The 20,222-nt window shown below is 43.9% G+C and overlaps 1 protein-coding gene across 2 annotated transcripts in view; it reads right to left on the bottom strand.

Annotated features, from left to right (window-relative positions):
• Positions 1-17,944: 17,944 nt before the first annotated feature.
• Positions 17,945-20,222, bottom strand: part of LOC138662985 (oocyte zinc finger protein XlCOF6-like) — a 34,584-nt gene continuing 32,306 nt past the window's right edge. Inside the window, exon 7 of one of the 2 annotated variants that reach the window (XM_069749015.1) lies at positions 17,945-19,597. In XM_069749015.1, coding sequence (XP_069605116.1) covers positions 18,069-19,597 — 1,529 coding nt within the window. In that variant the 3' untranslated portion in view covers positions 17,945-18,068. The remainder of the gene's footprint in view (positions 19,598-20,222) is intronic. The other variant, XM_069749016.1, reaches the window with a different exon arrangement.

The raw sequence follows: 20,222 nt of genomic DNA, 5'->3' as shown, positions 1-20,222 counted from the left end.
GATGTTGTGGCTATGGCACTGCAGCATAAATACCCATCTGAGGCGGACTGGTCACCCAATGAAAAAACATGGTTTACGTTGAAAGATTGCGCTCAGAGGTTGAAGGAGGAGGTCATGAAAAATGCTATTTCAGCAAACACCTATGATGATTACATGCAAGTTGTTGTAAGTGTATCTGTTAGAAATCGTATCATTAGAAACGCCCCTCCAGCTTATAAACATGTCATGATGATGCTAATGGTAAATCAGACAGGGAAAACAATCGCCAGTACATTGGAGGCAATTCGACAGTTAAGGGATCTGGGAGATTGGGGTCCCAAACAAAAGGGTTATTTTCCTGCTGAAGAGCAGAATGATGTCAAAAGTAATTACAATCCTAGGACCCGTATTACTCAAAAATATATGTTTAGGGCCTTAATAAAGGATGGCGTCCACAGGGATAAAATAGATGGGATTGCAACTGACGCAATGTGGAAATTGTATCAAAAGAGAGGACTTAATAGAAAGTCAGCTGTGTCATATAATGAAATCTTTGCAGTAAAAGATTCTGAATCTCCACAGCAGGGGCCAGACAGGACACGGGGAGAGAGAGGGCCCGCTCCCTTTTCGTCTCCGTCAAAGCCCACAGCACCGGGGATTGAGGATCTTTATGCTGAAGTGAAATCCTTGATACAGGAATTCAAAGCCCAACTGAGGGGGCTGTCACTATCTCCTACCAAGATGCCTTTATCTAAAATGGAGGATCAATGGGGAGGGGGAATAAGAGTGATTAACTAGCTGGCCACCCCCCACAAATGGATAGCCGCCCTCATGTAGCTTTAAGGCCCCTTCACATTTAGCGACGCTGCAGCGATACCGACAACGATCAGAATCGCTGCAGCGTCGCTGTTTGGTCGCTGGAGAGCTGTCACACAGACCGCTCTCCAGCGACCAACGATGCCGGTAACCAGGGTAAACATCGGGTAACTAAGCGCAGGGCCGCGCTTAGTAACCCGATGTTTACCCTGGTTACCATGCTAAAAGTAAAAAAAAAACAAACAGTACATACTTACCTACAGCCGTCTGTCCTCCAGCGCTGCGCTCTGCTTCTCTGCTCTCCTCCTGTACTGTCTGGGAGCCGGAAAGCAGAGCGGTGACGTCACCGCTCTGCTTTCCGGCTCACAGCCAGTACAGGAGGAGAGCAGAGCGCAGCGCTGGAGGACAGACGGCTGTAGGTAAGTATGTACTGTTTGTTTTTTTTTACTTTTAGCATGGTAACCAGGGTAAACATCGGGTTACTAAGCGCGGCCCTGCGCTTAGTTACCCGATGTTTACCCTGGTTACCAGTGAAGACATCGCTGGATCGGTGTCACACACGCCGATCCAGCGATGTCTCCAGGGAGTCCAGCGACGAAATAAAGTTCTGGACTTTATTCAGCGACCAACGATCTCCCAGCAGGGGCCTGATCGTTGGTCGCTGTCACACATAACGATTTCATTAACGATATCGTTGCTACGTCACAAATAGCAATGATATCGTTAACAATATCGTTATGTGTGAAGGTACCTTTAGTGATTAACTGGAAAAATAAAAACAGCCAACATGTTAAAGCTTTGGTGGATACAAGGGTGGAGGACAGTTTGATTTATGTAAATCCAAAACAGTTCAGTTCAGGGGGTGCAAAGTTATAATTACAGAATTTATTAGAGACCCGTGTGCTTGTGCCTACTACTACTGAATGGAACAATCCTGTAGTGTGGGGAAAGTTGTGGCAAGATTTCTGGGTAATTGTACAAAGAATTAAACTGACTGTGTTTAATGCTGATGATTATTGTGCTTCAGATACACTGGAAAGACTTTTCAAATCAGTAGCAGATGAACATTCCAAAATAGTAACATAGTAACATAGTTAGTAAGGCCGAAAAAAGACATTTGTCCATCCAGTTCAGCCTATATTCCATCATAAAAAATATCAGTCTCTGAATCCAGTTCAAAGACTGACACCACTGAGGGACTGCTCGGATTGACTCAGTGGGCACAGACCAGAAGGGTGCCCATCAGGTTAGATTTGCTAAAGTATTTGGATTCTTACATCCTACCAATGATGGTGTAAAAAAAAAAAATTTGTGAGACAAAGGTCCTCCAGAGCATGCAGAAGTAATTGCTTGTGGAGCAAATAATGTGCTGATAATAAAGAAACCTGGGCAAGAGAAGTGGGAACACGTCCCAACAGACAGGTGTTATCTCAGAGAATAATATATATTTTCCCTTTAGATCAAAATCTGGAAATGGTGCATCGTTGCAGCTACCGTGTGCATGGTCCTTTCAAGTTCAGTCACCCAAGAGATCTTCAGACCGAACACCAAGAGACCAACCATGGAAAGTGGAGCTTAATGAAGACCAAACAGAATCTATGGATTTACTTTGCTCAGCTGATGAAAACTAGCCATTTTTGTATGACAAAGACTACTACTGCTACCAATATATTAGAAACGTGTCTGGTGGCAGTACGGACCCCTTTACAGTTATGGACAAAGCTGATAGGGATATTAACTCAAGATGAAGACATAGAAGAAGATGTGACTTAAAACTTCACATATAATAGTAATCTTGCTATAATTTGTGCATGCATTGCTTTGTGCTGTTGTATACAGTGCACACTTCCATTATTATCCTTATGCCAATCATCCACTAAAACCATCCCCTTAGGATATGGTACCTTGTATAAATAATGTTTGGCTCAAAATAGCCAAGGGTGGAATGTAATGTGAATATAAAAATGGCTATTTTGAGTCCATTTTGAAATATACTGAATGCATTCAGACTATTACAGAGCCGCATTTCTTGCTATACATTTACAGACAGACAATGCTCATTGTGACACAATCTTGAGAGCTGTTTATTTATTGTCTGAAGACCTTTGAGTTTACAAACTGTTTTAAGTTTGTTATTGTAAAACAGTAAGGTTTATTTAATCTCTGTCTGAGGTGGGTTTATCTAACTCTTGTGGGCTTTTATGTATCTATGGGTTTATGGCCCATTGTCTGATGTATGACTGATATCTTGGTCTCATCCTATCTTGAAAGCTGGCCACTTGAAGGGCAGGGTGAAGCCAAATGTAACATAGTGCAAATCACTATATAAGGCCAGAGAAACATGACTAAGACAGAAGCATAAACTGGTATACCTGTACTTACAGTGTTGTGATACCTGCATAAGTGGGGACGCCCGTGCAGTGTTGAGAAATTTCCAGGGGTTCTCTGTCTTGGTGTTTGCTTCTCTGATTTTCCAGACAGATGATGTTTAAAAGCTCCTTGGTGACTGATGATGTGAGTATATGTACTTAATCATTATATGTATTTAATCCTTATATGTTCTTAATCATTATATGTATTTAATCCTTATACTGTATGTACTTTGTATCTTATTGTATATTATTCCTTTAATTTTGTACTTTGAAATAAAATTGCGTTATATCGCAAATAGTAGCCTTCTTTAAAGTCGTATCTGAACCTTAGTGTTAAAAACTTGGCAATACAGTGAAGGACACAAGGAAATGTCTTGTTCCTGACTGGGAGCATCCACTGATGGCTCGATGCTTTTATATTTGGAACTTTCTGAAGAGGAGGCGAAAGAGCTAGAGGCTGAGTCAGCAAGGAAAGCCAAAACTTTTTCCTGCTGCTCCGGCTTTAAAGGGAACCTGTCACCTGAATTTGGCGGGACTGGTTTTGGGTCATATGGGCGGAGTTTTCGGGTGTTTGATTCACCCTTTCCTTACCCGCTGGCTGCATGCTGGCCGAAATATTGGATTGAAGTTCATTCTCTGTCCTCCGTAGTACACGCCTGCGCAAAGTAATCTTACCTTGCGCAGGCTTGTACTATGGAAGACAGAGAATGAACTTCAATCCAATATTGCAGCCAGCATGCAGCCAGCAGGTAAGGAAAGGGTGAATCAAACACCCGAAAACTCCGCCCATATGACCCAAAACCAGTCCCGCCAAATTCAGGTGACAGGTTCCCTTTAAAAGCCGTTTTCCTACTCCCAGATAAGGGAGCCTTCAAGGCCTTGTGTAGCCAGACGATGACGCTGGCTCAACATCTCCAGTCTTAGGTGCTATTGTGCTTTTTCCACTACCACCAGATGCACCACCACCACCATCAGTACCAGCTCGCAACCACCGCTCACGGCCTCTTCCACCTGACTTCATTTTTTGGAAAATCTAACCAAAAATAACAACCGTTATATGATACTGTAAAACCAGGTAGAAGGTGTATATAAACGTGTTGAGATTTTAAATCTACCTTTTTTTGGGGGGGAGACTGAACAAAAAATCAGGCCCTGTGCAAAAAACAACACAATGTAAGTGGCTGAAAATGGCTGGCTGATATACGACAAACTAACAGTACAGAAGTAAATCCACTTTGTGAAAATTTGAATCTCCCTCTTTTTTTTGGGAGACTGAACCACAACTCAGACCCAGTGTATATAACAACGCAAGTTAAAATGGCAGAAAGTGGCTGGCTGATATACGACAAACTAACTGTTAGGGCTAGCGTAACGCACCAAGTAAATATAGATGTTTTATTGTTATTGATGCGTTCGCAGCACAGTGTCCACCGTGAAGGAGAACCTGCTGCTAGCAATGGTGGTATGAACTAGCTCTGTTATTTCACAGAGTAGCTGTGAAAGCAAAGCACTGCGCCCTGTTAGACTTCACAGAGGCACAGGCTAACTGCCCAACTGAGAGCAGTCAGTGGTCATGCATGCACACAAAACTCCTCGCCGGAGGTGCCAGCATTCTAGGGGCTTATTTCAGCCAGGTCCCTGAATACATACAATCACACAATCTCCTCGCCGGAGGTGCCAGCATTCTAGGGGCTTATTTCAGCCGGGTCCCTGAACACAATCTTACATGACCACACTGGCGCAAAGCACATAACTTAGAAAAGTACTAGCGCATGGTCGTGCGGCCATGCGAGCCTTAAATAGTTGCAGCAAATACAGGACCTTCCTAGAAGGACCAATGAGAGGCTGCAACAGAGCCTGAGCACCTACAGGACCTTCCTGGAGGACCAATGGATTTAGTTGCAGTATCTGAACATGTGATCCTCGATCTTCACTGAGAGATCTTACTCTGGGCATGCTCAGAACGAGAAAAGCAGGACTTAGTCCTAGAAGCGTCGCCGCTGCCCAGCACTGGCTTCAATGGCAGAAGCAGGAAAAGCAGGAGTAACTCTTTGTACAGAGTCAGACTGAGCGAGGGAGACTGAACCAAAACTCAGGCACTGTGTCTAAAACAACACTATGTACGTGGCAGAAAGTGGCTGGAAGATATATGAAAAAATACAAGGGTTGTAGTACAATTTCAATCTCCCTACAATGATCTCAGGACAAGTATCGCAGCAATAAAAAGGACTGCTGCACACAAAAGTGTGGACAAATAAACAAGATATCTGTGCAGAAAGGAACAACAGGTTTTTTGCTTTTAAAAAAGCAGTTGTTTTGCACAGCAGCGTGCAAACAGCAATGCAGCTATCAGGGGCGATGAAAACTATATCTCTGAGCAATAACAAATATTCGGAGATCACTTGAGCGTGCTTGGGAAAACCCGAGCAACGAGTATACTCGCTCATCACTACATGCGACACATTCATGCCAGCTCTGTCACAGGTCATCAGAATTTTGTAAACCATTAGTACAAAAAAAATAAAAATGTGAATATTGAATAACAATACAAAGATACATTTATCCTCTGGAAAATCTGCCATAGCCTGTCCCATCAGTGGTGGCAGCAGCAGTCAGACCGTCAGCGAAAAGCAGCTTATAACTTTTTAAGAAAAAAAAAATTATGGATTAAAAAAACCCCCAAAAAAACCAAACATACAGGTAGTCCGTCTGTATGGGCTACATGTTAGTGCGGATCTGGTCTACTGGTGAGGATGTTTCTGCAGATAGTTTCCCCAATAAACCGCATTGTGTAAACTGAGCCTGATACAGATCCAACTGCGTTACTCTCCACTAATGTCACCCCGAGCTTTAGAATTACAGAAATGAAAATTCAACTCATAGCTGTCACACTATCTTATTACAAGTCAAATAGTTAGAAATAAAAAAAGAGAAATATATAACTACTAGATGGTGGCCCGATTCTAACGCATCGGGTATTCTAGAATATGTATGTATGTATATATATATAGCAGCTACATAGTATATAGCACAGGCCACGTAGTATATAGGAGCCATGTAGTAAAAAGCAGACAAATACTACGTGGCCTGTGCTATATACTATGCGGCTGCTATATACATACATACATATTGTAGAATACCTGATGCGTTGAAGGGAACCTGTCACCTGAATTTGGCGGGACTGGTTTTGGGTCATATGGGCGGAGTTTTCGGGTGTTTGAATCACCCTTTCCTTACCCGCTGGCTGCATGCTGGCTGCAATATTGGATTGAAGTTCATTCTCTGTCCTCCATAGTACACGACTGCACAAGGCAAGATTGCTTTGCGCAGGCTTGTACTATGGAGGACAGAGAATGAACTTCAATCCAATATTGCAGCCAGCATGTAGCCAGCGGGTAAGGAAAGGGTGAATCAAACACCCGAAAACTCCGCCCATATGACCCAAAACCAGTCCCTCCAAATTCAGGTGACAGAGTCCCTTTAACACAGGTCACGCAGTATATAACACAGCCCACGCAATATATAACACACAGCCCACATAGTATCTAACACTGGCCACATAGTATATAACACTGGCTACGTAATACATAGCACAGCCCACATAGCATGTAACATTGGCCACATAGTATGTAACAGTGGCCACGTAGTATATAGCAGTCACGCAGTATATAACACAGCCCACTTAGTATATAACACAGCCCACATAGTATATAACACTGGCCACGTAGTATACAGCAGTGGCCACGTAGTATATAGCAGCCACGCGGTATATAAAACAGCCCACTTAGTATATAGCAGTGTGGGCACCATATCCCTGTTAACAAAAACTATTTAAAATAAAAAATAGTTATATACTCACCCGCCGGTATCCAGCAAAGCTGTGCCGATGCGCGCGCGGCTGCCGCCATCTTCCATTCCCAGGATGCATTGCAAAATTACCCAGATGACATAGCGGTCTCGCGAGACCGCTAAGTCTTCTGGGTAATGTTGTCAAGGTGAAAATATATATCTTTATACTCTTTGTACTTTTATATATTCTTATGCTGTGAAACAATAAGTTTTTCCCTTTATGCTTGCTAATGCAAATGTAACTGTATTTAACATGGCTGCCAGTATTCACCTTTGCCCTAAATTCAGATTCTGCCAAAGAAGAAAGTTTCACATTCCAGAAGCAAAGTATCATTTCTCTTGAAATCGAAACTTAGAGCGACGTGGAGACAGACGGATCCATCAGAAGATGTCAGACCAATCAGAGGGACTGAATACTAGACATATTGCTTAAACCCCGCCTAACCCCGCCCTCTGCACACCTTCCCCCAATAGATCATATAATGTTGTGTATTAGGAAATAAAGTCAGTTGCTGTGACGTTGCTACACTTTGTAGTCATACGAGCAGGCACTGAGTTTGAACCAGCTTTTGTCTGACTCATTCTTCACTCCGGTACCACTGCAATTATTCTGATTTGGAATGACTGGTGAAGGAAGGATATTGTCGTGATGACCCCGACAATTTGGCGCCCAACGTGGGGCGTGGCCGGCGATCCGAGACCCCCTGGACCCATGCCTGGACGTCCGTGGACGACACCCATAGTGGCTGACCTCGAGGACTGATCACCCTCCAAACATGGTAAGTGGAGATCACATACTATGTATGTGTCACACTTGCTAGTGTTTCAGCCGTTATTGGTTAGTCTGTGGTCTTCTTGGGTCTGGGGAGTGACCGGTCGAGTGGTGAGACCGAGCGCGATCCCGTGCCACGCTTCGAACCAGCAACTGAGAGACGTCGCACTCTGCACGTCCTCCACCGGTCATTGTACTCCATTCAACCACCCTACCCGTGACTATTGCCTAGTAGTGATAGAGTGAAAGATTGAGGAAGTTGTGGATTGGGGGCGGCTTTGAGAAAGGGACAGGAGACGCAGCCTCTGTGATATTGTCCAGATAGGTAATTAAGACGTCCCGAGAGGGGACCACCTACATTTCCAGGGAGGGCTCTCACTAGGAGACCGCCTCCCAATGTTTAGAATATCGTGACAGGGCAGACTGTAATCACTGGTGTTCAGGTTAGGGAAAAATATTGAGCGCGAGGCTCTTTATTCAAAGCACGTCAAACGTGAGGCTCTGTGTTTAGGACACAAGTGTTGTTGTCGTTGTCAGCGGCCTGCTGCAGAAGGGCGTAGTATTCTGTGAGTCATGTTGCATCTCTTAAAGAAGAAGTCCGTGCCCCACAAGTTAAGTGAGGATGCTGTGGAAGTCAAGACAATAGTAGAGTCACGGGAGGGCAAGAAGGCAGTCAAGAATGTTGAAAGGTTGTACAAGCATGTAGGATTGCCCTCGTCAGGGAGATTGCAGCCGTCTACATGGCACCATCTCATAGAGAACAAAAGGGGCATGTTGAAAGAGAAAGGATTGTTAGAGCAAGCGCAAGCTCATCTGCGAGTTGCGCAAGGTTTAAAGAACGAGGAATGGAAAGAGGTTGATGGAGAGGGAGGATCATAGGATGCAGAGCCCGTGTTTGGTTATAAAATGTCTCAATCATTGGTTTTTCTAAGGTGTTCTGGCATATGAATTGTGTGAAGGTTTTGTAGAAATTAATTGAGTCTGAGAACTGCTGTATTCCGTTACTCTGTGTGGTTTTCCGAGACACTCGATGGGAGGGGTCAAACAGCTGTGCTATTGCTTTCTTTTGTGTTGAGGAATGCTGTGATGTTCTTATCTGTTCTGTGTTTCTGGTATGGAGGGGGCGAGTCGCTGCGTCCTCTCCTTGTGTAATAAGAATTATTGTAAGTTTAAAGTAAAATATGGTGTTTTGTTTTAGAAGGAAACTTAAAAAAAGGATTGTTTGGTTATCAGTGTAATTGAAAGATTGGTAAAAGATTCATCTGTTTCAAGTTGAATGGTTGATATATAGCAAATTAAGGATTTACAGAGAAAGTGAATTTGATTTGTTTTTGTTACGTTGAAAAAAGGAAAGTTGTCTATTACTGTGACAAAAACTAGATGTTTGTGGTGCAAGAGGGAACTGAGAAAGTGATTGAGGGTAATGTGTTAGAAAGACAAATAATTAAAAATAATAACCTGAAACAGGGGGGCTCCCTGTTGGGTAATATGGTCCCTCCCCAGGAAATTAAGTCTCTTCTCCTGACTGTAAGCCCTGTGCCCCTTAACCCCAAAGCTCCAATATATCCTGGGTTGCCAAAACTTAGTGCGCCCCCACCCTATGATCCTGCCGGGTGGATTTGTGATGTATGCAGAGTTACTAATTCTCAGTGGAGAGACGTCTGTTACAATTGAGAAGCAAGAAGATCCGGAGTTGTAGCCCCCACCTTTCCCTTGGTAAACGCTGACAGCATTGATTGATCAGCCAGAAACATCCCCCATGGCCTTCTATAGACAAATAGCAGCGAATCAAGAGATTTATTCCACTCCGGACGATGCATTAAAAGTAGTACAAAGTTTTCAGAAGAACTTAACCCGCTCTGTATCAGCAGTAAAATTAGAGGTTAAATCAAACAGCTGCGCTCTCTAGCCCCCAGCGCAGTACAAGGACGCAGCTGGTTTCTTATCACCGGCCCAGGCTCCAACCCCCCTCCCTTACACAAATCCAGTCTCATACTCCAATATCCATTTTAACCCTGTGTCTGGGAATCTCCCTCGCTATGTTAATTCTCAGACCAAGAGCTTGTTTTAATTAGAGTAGACGGCAGACCCAATAAATATACTCTCACAAAACCCATCTCTGTGGGACCTTTCCCTGAAGTTATTGCTTAGTTCGTGGTCTCTCCCTCATGTCCGGTAAATCTACTGGGGGCAGATTTATTATCACAATTCCGCTCCAGAACATAATTCCAAGATAATGGTCAGATGGTATTTACGTTATATAACCCCTATGCAGATGAATATAATGAGATGTGTATCTTACACGCCCTTTCCCAATCAGTTTGCAAAAAAAAAAAAATATGGGCGAGTGTCTTTAACCCTGGCAGTTAGAATATCCTTATGTCACGCTGCTTCAGTATGTGGGTAATCTTTTGTTGTGTGCACAGACAGAGCAGGAAGCCATTGTTGCCACTGTTGGCCTTCGCAAGTATCTGGCAGATCTGAACTGTCGGGTTTCGGCCTCGAAACTTCGGTTCTGCCTTGGTCAAGTGATATTTTTGGGTCACTGTCTCCTTCAGGGTGCCAGACACCTCACAGAAGTAAAAAAAAATAGCCGTCAGCTACAAAAGATGAGACTGAACTCCAGCGTTTTCTTGGACCATGTACTTATTGTTGTCAGTGAATACCGGACGCATCCCGCATAATGCAACCTCTCTACAATGCCCTGAAAGACTGTTCAAGATATGCTGATGATTTTGGCAGCTTCCACACTGGATACGCTGTTACTACGGAAGATACTGTAGTGCACGCAGCTGCACTCCCTCCCTCCCTGTCAGGACAAGAAGTAGAACTTCAGGATCTGTCTACTACATGTACTTTGGCCAAAGACAGGCAGGCTGATATATACACGGACTCACAGTATGCATTTGGTATTGCTCATGATTTCGGAGCCCTATGGGCCAATCGAGGATTTGTTACTACAGCCGAAACTCAGTGGAGAATGCTGAAGCTGTTAAAACCCTCATGGACTCAATTAAATTACCTACCCAGGTGGCCATCATCAAAGTTAAGGAGCACGGTCCTAGGAACAGGCCACAGACTGTTGGTAACGCCTGTGCGGATATGCAAGCAAAAGCTGCTGCTCTCCTACCCGTTGAGCAGACCATACCAACTATGGTGACCACACGCTCTCAGCGTAAACAGTTACAAGAAACACTGACTCTACAGGAACCTGATGATCTATGCCAGACTGAGGTTTTCTGTCGGACCCTGCGAGACCGCTTAATGACGATGCAGAGAATGTCTCCAAAGGAAGAAGTGAAGCAGTGGAAAGCTGATGGAGCATGTATGGACAATGGTCACTGGAAAAAGGACCAACTTGTGTGTCTCCCTAAGCGGATGTACCCTGCTATTGCCACATGGGCGCATGGGCCCACACATCGAGGTATCTGTCAGACCTGCAATCCCGGTCAACTTCAACGTGTAACCCCAAAGCACCTTGCTAAGCCCGACTATCCTTTCCAAAATCTCCAGGTGGACCTCATCACGTTGCCTAAGTCTGGAAGGTATGAATATTGTCTGGTGGTTGTCCACATGTTCTCCAGATGGCCAGAAGCATTCGCCGTTACCAATATGACTGCAAAGACCACAGCAAAGAAACTGGTGATGGAAGTCAAATGCAGATATGGTGTTCCAGAAGTTGATGAAAGTGACCAAGGCCCGGTCTTTTCTTCTCATGTGTATCAGGAGGTTCTGACAATGCTTGGATCCACTGCAGCCCTCCATATTCTCCACAATCTAGTGGGAAAGTTAAGAGGCTGAACGGCACACTGAAGGGACAATTGACCAAAATGATGCAGGAGACTACGGCTCCATGGCCAGGGCTCTTACACATTCGTACTACCCCTATTGCAAAACATGGCCTGTCCCCATATGAGATATTGTTTGGTGCTAGGTTCTCAGTTGCAAATTTTCAGTCTCAGTAGTTGTCAGAAGAAACTGACTGTGCTGTTCAATATGTTATTCAGTTTAGTAAAAATGTTGCTAACACCCATGTTTTAGTTTCTTCTTCCCTTCCAGATTCAGCAGAAACCGACACTTGTCACAACTTGAAGCCTGGTGGTTTTATGGTCGTGAAAAGCCATGTCAGAAGACATGGATTAGAACCCTACCAGGTCCTCCTCATCACTCCTGTGTCAGAAAAATTGAAGGAAAGAGCACCTGGATCCACGCATCACATTGCAAAAGAGACCGAACCAGCGCTTAGTCACAGTGGTGATCGAAGGAAAATGTTGCTGTTGTTTTTGGTACTGAGGCTGGGGGCTATCCTCGCCCCTACCTTTTCGGCCCCTATTGTAAATAAGAATTCCGGTGCTACTATTTTCTGGGTAAATCTAACGGCCCCGGTAAATATCTGGCGATTTGATTTCTGCGATGTAGTCAAGTGCCCCGAGACTCAACGGGTGGTAGAGGGAATCATCCAGTATTATATATATGTGTTACCAGAGATAACAATTGTACTGGGAAGATATTTTCATAATGTGTTTAGTAGTGGATACTATGGGAATTTAGGCCATATACAGCTCCAGGATATTAGCCTCAGACCAACCAATGCCCCCGTTACCAGTACACCTAAGACAGGCCTAAGTGAGAGTTTGCAAAATGTAGTTAACGAAGTAATCCCCATTCCAGGTCTCAGTTGGCAAGAAGTCTTCTCCATAGAAACACAAACAGCCCCAAGGAAAAATTTATGGTTAGAATGGGTAAGATACAATGTAAGAGTCCAGAATATTTCTGTAGGATGTATTGCTTGTGCTGCTGCGTATACACACATGTATTGTTTTTTCCTGATGACAATTCCACTGCCTGTGTTATCAATCTGTTGAAGGGTCTAAAGCCCACTGATTGCTCAGATTATGTCCCACTAATTCATGAAGAACCTAAACTAAAGGTCCCAGGAGGGATAACCGTATTAGCTGATAATTATACCTGCTATAATTCCCACGACACTACAGGTACACCAGTAGGGGTCTTCGAGACAGGTTTCTGCAAAGAGAACAGTTCCCTAGATACTGATTTGCTAGCTAAACATACACAGTATATGTATGATATTTATTGGTTATGTGGAGATGGTAAGCTCCGTCCTAGGTTGCCTAATACCTGGACAGGTCAATGCACCCTTGTTAAACTAGCTATGCAGTTCAAGATTTTACCTTGGGATCCAGAGATACCTGATGAATTTACCAGAAAGAGGAGAAGTCTCGATCAGCTCCACATGAGTTATGAAGAAGATCCATTGGAATATGTCGATGGCATTGGAGTGCCAAGGGGGTGCCTGACCAATTTAAAGCCCAGAACCAGATCTATGCTGGCTTTGCTTCCATAATCCCACAGGTGCAGATTAACAAAAATGTTGATTGGATCAATTACATATATTACAGTGAACAAAGGTTTGTCAATTTTATCTGTGATGCTTTCCAAGGTATAGTTGAGGAATTGGGCCCTAACACTAGAATGACCCTCCAAAACCGACTAGCCCTTGATATGATCTTAGCTGAGAAAGGAGGAGTCTGCGGGATGGTGGGAGAGGAATGTTGTACCTTTATCCCTCAGAACTCTGGGGTAAATGGGAAGACCATGATAGCTCTTAAAAAGATAAATTGGTTAGCAGCAGAATTAAAAACTAATGCTGGAGTAGAGACATCTTTCTTTTCCGGTTGGTTGTGTGGGCTCAAAGGATTTCTTCAACAAGCTTGTCTGGTACTGATTGCCCTTCTTGTAGTTGGATCGATAATCCTCTGTTGTGTTATTCCCCTGTATAAAAAGGTTATTGCTGAAGGAACTCCGACTGGCACCTTCCTCAACCAAGAAGTAGACCCACCAGAGTACGATGGCACGGATCCAGGGGAGATCCCTAAGTACGTCCCCCTTAAGAAATTAGACAAAACCCCCAACTCTCAGATGAAGCTAAGAGATTTAGTTTAGGGACAGCAGGAGAACTCCATGTGAAGCTAGTGAAGGGTTCAGCTGCCTGGAGGCCTCTCGCAAGGGGAGAGCTTCTGAGGTGTCTGGATGAAGAAATCCACCTCCCCTTTCCCCATTACATGGACAGTCTCGAAGGATCTTTCTTTTTAGGGAAAAACTTAGTGTTTAGGGGGGATTGTCAAGGTGAAAATATATATCTTTATACTCTTTGTACTTTTATATATTCTTATGCTGTGAAACAATAAGTTTTTCCCTTTATGCTTGCTAATGCAAATGTAACTGTATTTAACATGGCTGCCAGTATTCACCTTTGCCCTAAATTCAGATTCTGCCAAAGAAGAAAGTTTCACATTCCAGAAGCCAAGTATCATTTCTCTTGAAATCGAAACTTAGAGCGACGTGGAGACAGACGGATCCATCAGAAGATGTCAGACCAATCAGAGGGACTGAATACTAGACATATTGCTTAAACCCCGCCTAACCCCGCCCTCTGCACACCTTCCCCCAATAGATCATATAATGTTGTGTATTAGGAAATAAAGTCAGTTGCTGTGATGTTGCTACACTTTGTAGACATACGAGCAGGCACTGAGTTTGAACCAGCTTTTGTCTGACTCATTCTTCACTCCGGTACCACTGCTATTATTCTGATTTGGAATGACTGGTGAAGGAAGGATATTGTCGTGACGACCCCGACAATGTCGCAATGCATCTCTGGGAACGGAAGCTGGCGGCAGGCGCGAGCGCATCGTCGCACGACGGAAAATGTGAATAGCAGGTTTTTTGTTTTTTTATTATTTTTAACATTACATCTTTTTACTATTGATGTTGCATAGGCAGCATCAATAGTAAAAAGTTGATCACACAGGGTTAATAGCGGCGTTAACGGAGTGCGTTACCCGCAGCATAACGCGGTCGTTAACGCTGGCATTAACCCTGTGTGAGTGGTGACTGGACGGGAGTATGGAGTGGGCACTGACGGCAGGACAGTATGGAGCGGGCGCCAGGCACTGATTGGACTGAAGTAGGGAGGAACTAATTCTCGGCCTGACTGTGCCCGTCGCTGAAGCCAGGACAGGCAGCTGGGCGAGACCAATCAGCGATGCGGGATTTCCGAGACAGACGGAAGTACCCCTTAGACAATTATTTATATATATATATATATATATATATACACTAGCTGAAGAGCCCGGCGTTGCTCAGGCATTTATCACAAATTATGATTATCCTCCATCCCATAGTCCTGTGCCCATATACCCATCATACATAACCTCCATCCCATAGTACCGTGCCCATATACCCATCACACATCCTCTATCCCATAGTCCCATGCCCATATACCCATCATACATAACCTCCATTCCATAGTCCCGTGCCCATATTCCCATCACACATCCTCCATCCCATAGTCCCGTGCCCATATACCCATCATACATAACCTCCATCCCATAGTCCCGTACCCATATTCCCATCATACATATCTTCCATTCCATAGTCCCGTGTCAATATTCCCATCATACATATCCTCCATCCCATAGTCCCGTGACCATATACCCATTATGACATTACCTTCGCCAAGGCAACCATTCTGACATTAATGTCGCCATGGCAACCTATTATGTCATCATCGTCACATGGCAACTATTAGGACACTAGATTGTGGCCAGATTCTAACGCATCGGGTATTCTAGAATATGCATGTCCCCGTAGTATATGGACAATGATGATTCCAGAATTCGCAGCAGACTGTGCCCGTCGCTGATTGGTCGAGGCAACCTTTATGACATCATTGTCGCCATGGCAACCATTATGACATCTATGTCGATACTGTGCCCGTCGCTGAATCAGAAACGTGGGATTTCTACGTCCTTTATGACATCTACGTCGATACTGTGCTCGTTGCTGATTGGTCGAGGCCGCCAGACGCGGGATGTCTACGTCCTTTATGACATCATCGTCGCTGTGCCCGTCGCTGATTGGTCGAGGCCTGGCGGCCTCGACCAATCAGAGACGCGGGATTTCTATGTCGATACTGTGCCTGTTGCTGATTGGTCGAGGCCTGGCGGCCTCGACCAATCAGAGACGCGGGATTTCCTGGACAGACAGACAGACGGAAAAACCCTTAGACAATTATTATATAGACTAGATGTCAGCCCGATTCTAAAGAATCGGGAGTCTAGAATCCATATATACTTTATTTATTCAAATGTAAGAATAATACAATTAATAAATAATAGTAAGAAAGAACAAAAAATGGCTGCACTCACCAGCTCTTGACAATTCTTGTTATTTAAGGTACAGTTACACAGGATCCATGAACATGCTTATGAGGGGAGGGATGAAAGACATCAGACGACAACTTGTCTTTTTGCTCTGCATTATTAGTATACTTTATATCAGACCTAATCTTACGTGCACCATCAGCAGCTTTGGGCTCTGTGTCATTAGTATCCTCACTATTAGAGCTCATGTTGGCTAAGCTAAACAGCTTTAAGCGTGGTGGTGGCAAACAACAGGTTAATAAGAGGCAGTGTCAGGTAGTAGGAAAATAGCCAGTTAATAATAGGCAATAGTTCTTTGCAGGAATGCAGATATTAATAAATAGGCAGTTTATATTGCAGAGAAATTGCTGGGCAATAATAGACAATGTCCTTATGTGGCAAATAATAGAGCAATATACCCAAAGAAGAGGTTAATAAACGGCAGTCTCTCAGTATAACAGTCAGTGAATAATAGGCAGTATATGGAGAAAACACCAAACAAAAGTTCAAAATTGGTGTGAAAATGTCACTGAACCACTTCCCAACTAAATATATATAGTTTTGGTAAATGGTATTATCATTTTTTTGACGAAATTCGGCAGGAGCTTGAAGAGCAACGTCACTGGGCCCGCCTCCACGCAGTAGAAACTTGCTGTGAGGTAAAAATTCAAAAATCACACCAAAATGGCGGGCGGAGTGTGTCACAGTACGGCACGTTTCTGATTGGTCGCTCGCAGCAGGCGGCAACCAATCAGACACTGGACACTGTTGACGTCACTTATCTCCGGACATTAGCTCCGGACATTAGCTCCGGACATTAGCTCCGGACAAAGCCACGGAAGTTGGCACAAATTGCAGGAAGTAGTATTCTAGGCAATTATATATTAGATATACACATACATACATACAAATGAATAATAAAGAGTTTTAGAGATCAAAACAATGAATTAAACATTAAAGACATTAGAGAATAATGACAAAAAAGCAAAACACATTTTCTATCAAAGTCCCCTGTGCTTTAGCTGCAAAAGTTGTATTGCGATGCTTAACACAAAATTCCGGGGGGGAACGGGAAAGCAGGAATGGATGAGACGGGGGAGGGGACAGGGACGGGAAGGGGGGCACAGGGATGGGTGAGACAGGGATAGGACGAGGGATACAGGGACGGGGATGGGGGAGACAGGGACGGGACACGGATGGGGGGAGGCAGGGACGGGACGACAGGGATGGGGGGAGGGGGAGACAGGGACAGGGAAACAGTGACTGGGGAAACAGGGACGGGACGGGGGAGACAGGGACAGGACGAGGGGGAGACAAGGACGGACGGGGGAGACAGGGACGGGGGGAGGCAGGGATGGGACGAGACAGGGACAGGACGGTGGGAGACAGGGACGGGGAGAGACGGACGGGACGGGGGAGACAGGGATGGGACAGGGGAGACAGGGACAGGACGAGGGGGAGACAGGGATGGACGGGGGGGACAGGGACGGGGGAGACAGGGATGGGGGGAGGCAGGGATAGGACGAGACAGGGATGGGACAGTGGGAGACAGGGACGGGGAAGACAGGGACGGGGAGAGATGGACGGGACGGGGGGAGACAGGGACGGGACAGAGGAGACAGGGACGGGACGGGGGAGACAGACGGGACGACAGGGACGGGGGAGACAGGGACGAGGGATACAGGTACTCGCTTGAATATAGGTCAATATTTAATACTACTGATTAGTTGCCTTTGGTGAGGAAAAATGAAACGAGAGGCTTGGAGAGTGAGTGTGTATACATCATCTCACCCTATATACATGCTTTTTCTATTAGTCACCTACTGACTAACCTTCAGGGGGTGAATTTTGAGTATAGTTTCACATTTGGAATTAATAAAGTTTAGTGTTATCCTTTTTTTCAGCAAACATGAGGAATGACAAGAGACAACCAATTTCAGAAGATTTAATTTTGGTTAAAACTATTCCAACATTATGAACATAAAAAGGCTTCTTCCCTATGTGACATCTCTAATGTTTATTAACAGTTGATTTCCAAGTAAAATATTTTCCACATTAACAAAATGAAAGAGGCTTCCCCTCTGTGTGACTGCTCTGATGTCTAACAAGAAGTACTTTCCATTTAAAACATTTCCCACATTCTGAGCAGGAAAAAGGCTTCTCCCCTGTGTGAGTTCTCTGGTGACTAACAAGATGCCCTTTGTAGGTAAAACATTTCCCACATTCTGAACAGGAAAAAGGCTTCTCCCCTGTGTGAGTTCTCCAGTGACTAATAAGATTCCCTTTCTGGTTAAAACATTTCCCACATTCTGAACAGGAAAAAGGCTTCTCCCCTGTGTGAGTTCTCTGGTGACTAGCAAGATTCCCTTTATGGTTAAAACATTTCCCACATTCTGAACAGGAAAAAGGCTTCTCCCCTGTGTGGGTTCTTTGATGGCTATCAAGATCTATTTTCCATTTAAAATATTTCCCACATTCTGAACAGGAAAAAGGCTTCTCCCCTGTGTGAGTTCTCTGGTGACTAGCAAGATTCCCTTTCTGGTTAAAACATTTCCCACATTCAGAACAGGAAAAAGGATTCTCCCCTGTGTGATTGCTCTGATGTATAACAAGATTCGCTTTCAGGATGAAACATTTCCCACATTCTGAACAGGAAAAAGGCTTCTCCCCTGTGTGAGTTCTCTGATGACTAACAAGATTCCCGTTGTGGTTAAAACATTTCCCACATTCAGTACAGGAAAAAGGCTTCTCCCCTGTGTGAGATCTCTGATGACTAACAAGATTTCCTTTCTGGTTAAAACATTTCCCACATTCAGAACAGGAAAAAGGCTTCTCCTCTGTGTGAGTTCTCTGGTGATTAACCAACTCTCTTTTCTGGGTAAAACATTTCCCACATTCTGAACAGGAAAAAGGCTTCTCCCCAGTGTGAGTTCTTTGATGGCTATCAAGATCTATTTTCCATTTAAAACATTTCCCACATTCTGAACATGAAAAAGGCTTCTCCCCTGTGTGAGTTCTCTGGTGACTAGCAAGATTCCCTTTATGGTTAAAACATTTCCCACATTCTGAACAGGAAAAAGGCTTCTCTCCTGTGTGGGTTCTTTGGTGTTCATCAAAATTCCCTTTATAGGTAAAACATTTCCCACATTCTGAACATGAAAAAGGCTTCTCCCCCGTGTGAGTTCTATGGTGAGTCACAAGCAGTGATTTACGTGCAAAAGATTTCCCACATTCTGAACAGGAAAAAGGCTTCTCCCCTGTGTGGATTCTTTGGTGTCTAACAAGATTTTCTTTGCGGGTAAAATATTTCCCACATTCTGAACATGAAAAGGACTTCTTTGCTTTAGACGCTGTTTGTTTTTTAATGCCTCGTTTGTGACTTTGATTTTCCTTAGTAGTCAGTAATGAATCAGAATACGGGACCTGTTTCATAGGATCAGATGATAGATCTTTGCTGTGAATGAATGATGATATATCTGGAGTAACAGCAATCACTTCAGTTGTATCTTGTAGGATCTCAAGATCATCAGATTTAAACATTGACGATGTCAGATGTCCCTCTGATCTTCTGGTACAGTCATCTGCTAAGATAAAAAAAAATTATTTTTTTTATAAAATATCCTAGAGTTTTATATTTTTGAACATTTCTACTTAAACTGTCCATAAAAATGGCAAGCTATGTAAAAAACTTTAATTATTTACCAAGACCATGACAGTTCACAGTCTAGTAGAAAACCTTGTTGGATGAACCAGTAGTGTGTGGCGTTCAACTGTTTGTTCATTCTGCCTCCCAAATATCAAATAAAAAGAAACCAATCAATATTATGTAGGTGAAAATAATACCAATTTTTATCTCACAAAAAACAAGTCCCCACTCAGGTTCATCATCTGTCAATGGAAAAACAGAGGTTCCCACACTATTAGTGGCTCAAAGACTGTTGAAAAGCAACAGCGTTTCTATAAACCAATCCAGCAAAATCTGCTCTCACTTCTGAGTCTTGCAGTGTGCTCAAACAACATTTAGGATCCCTTTATTTACCAATATTATAGTGAGAAGAATCCACTTAATTTATTGTCTGTGTGTCTCCTGGAGCACAATCTGAGCACTATGTGCTGGGTAATAAAATGGCAGGTGTGTAATTTTCACTCTCCAACATCCACTTCGTGCTAATTTCCAGAAAGTGGCTATGGAGTCAAAATATTCATTCC

The sequence above is a fragment of the Ranitomeya imitator genome, chromosome 2 (assembly GCF_032444005.1).
Source record: "Ranitomeya imitator isolate aRanImi1 chromosome 2, aRanImi1.pri, whole genome shotgun sequence".
NCBI lineage: Eukaryota > Metazoa > Chordata > Amphibia > Anura > Dendrobatidae > Ranitomeya > Ranitomeya imitator.
The sequence above is the reverse complement of the archived record's forward strand: the minus strand, read 5'-3'. Positions and strand labels throughout refer to the sequence as shown.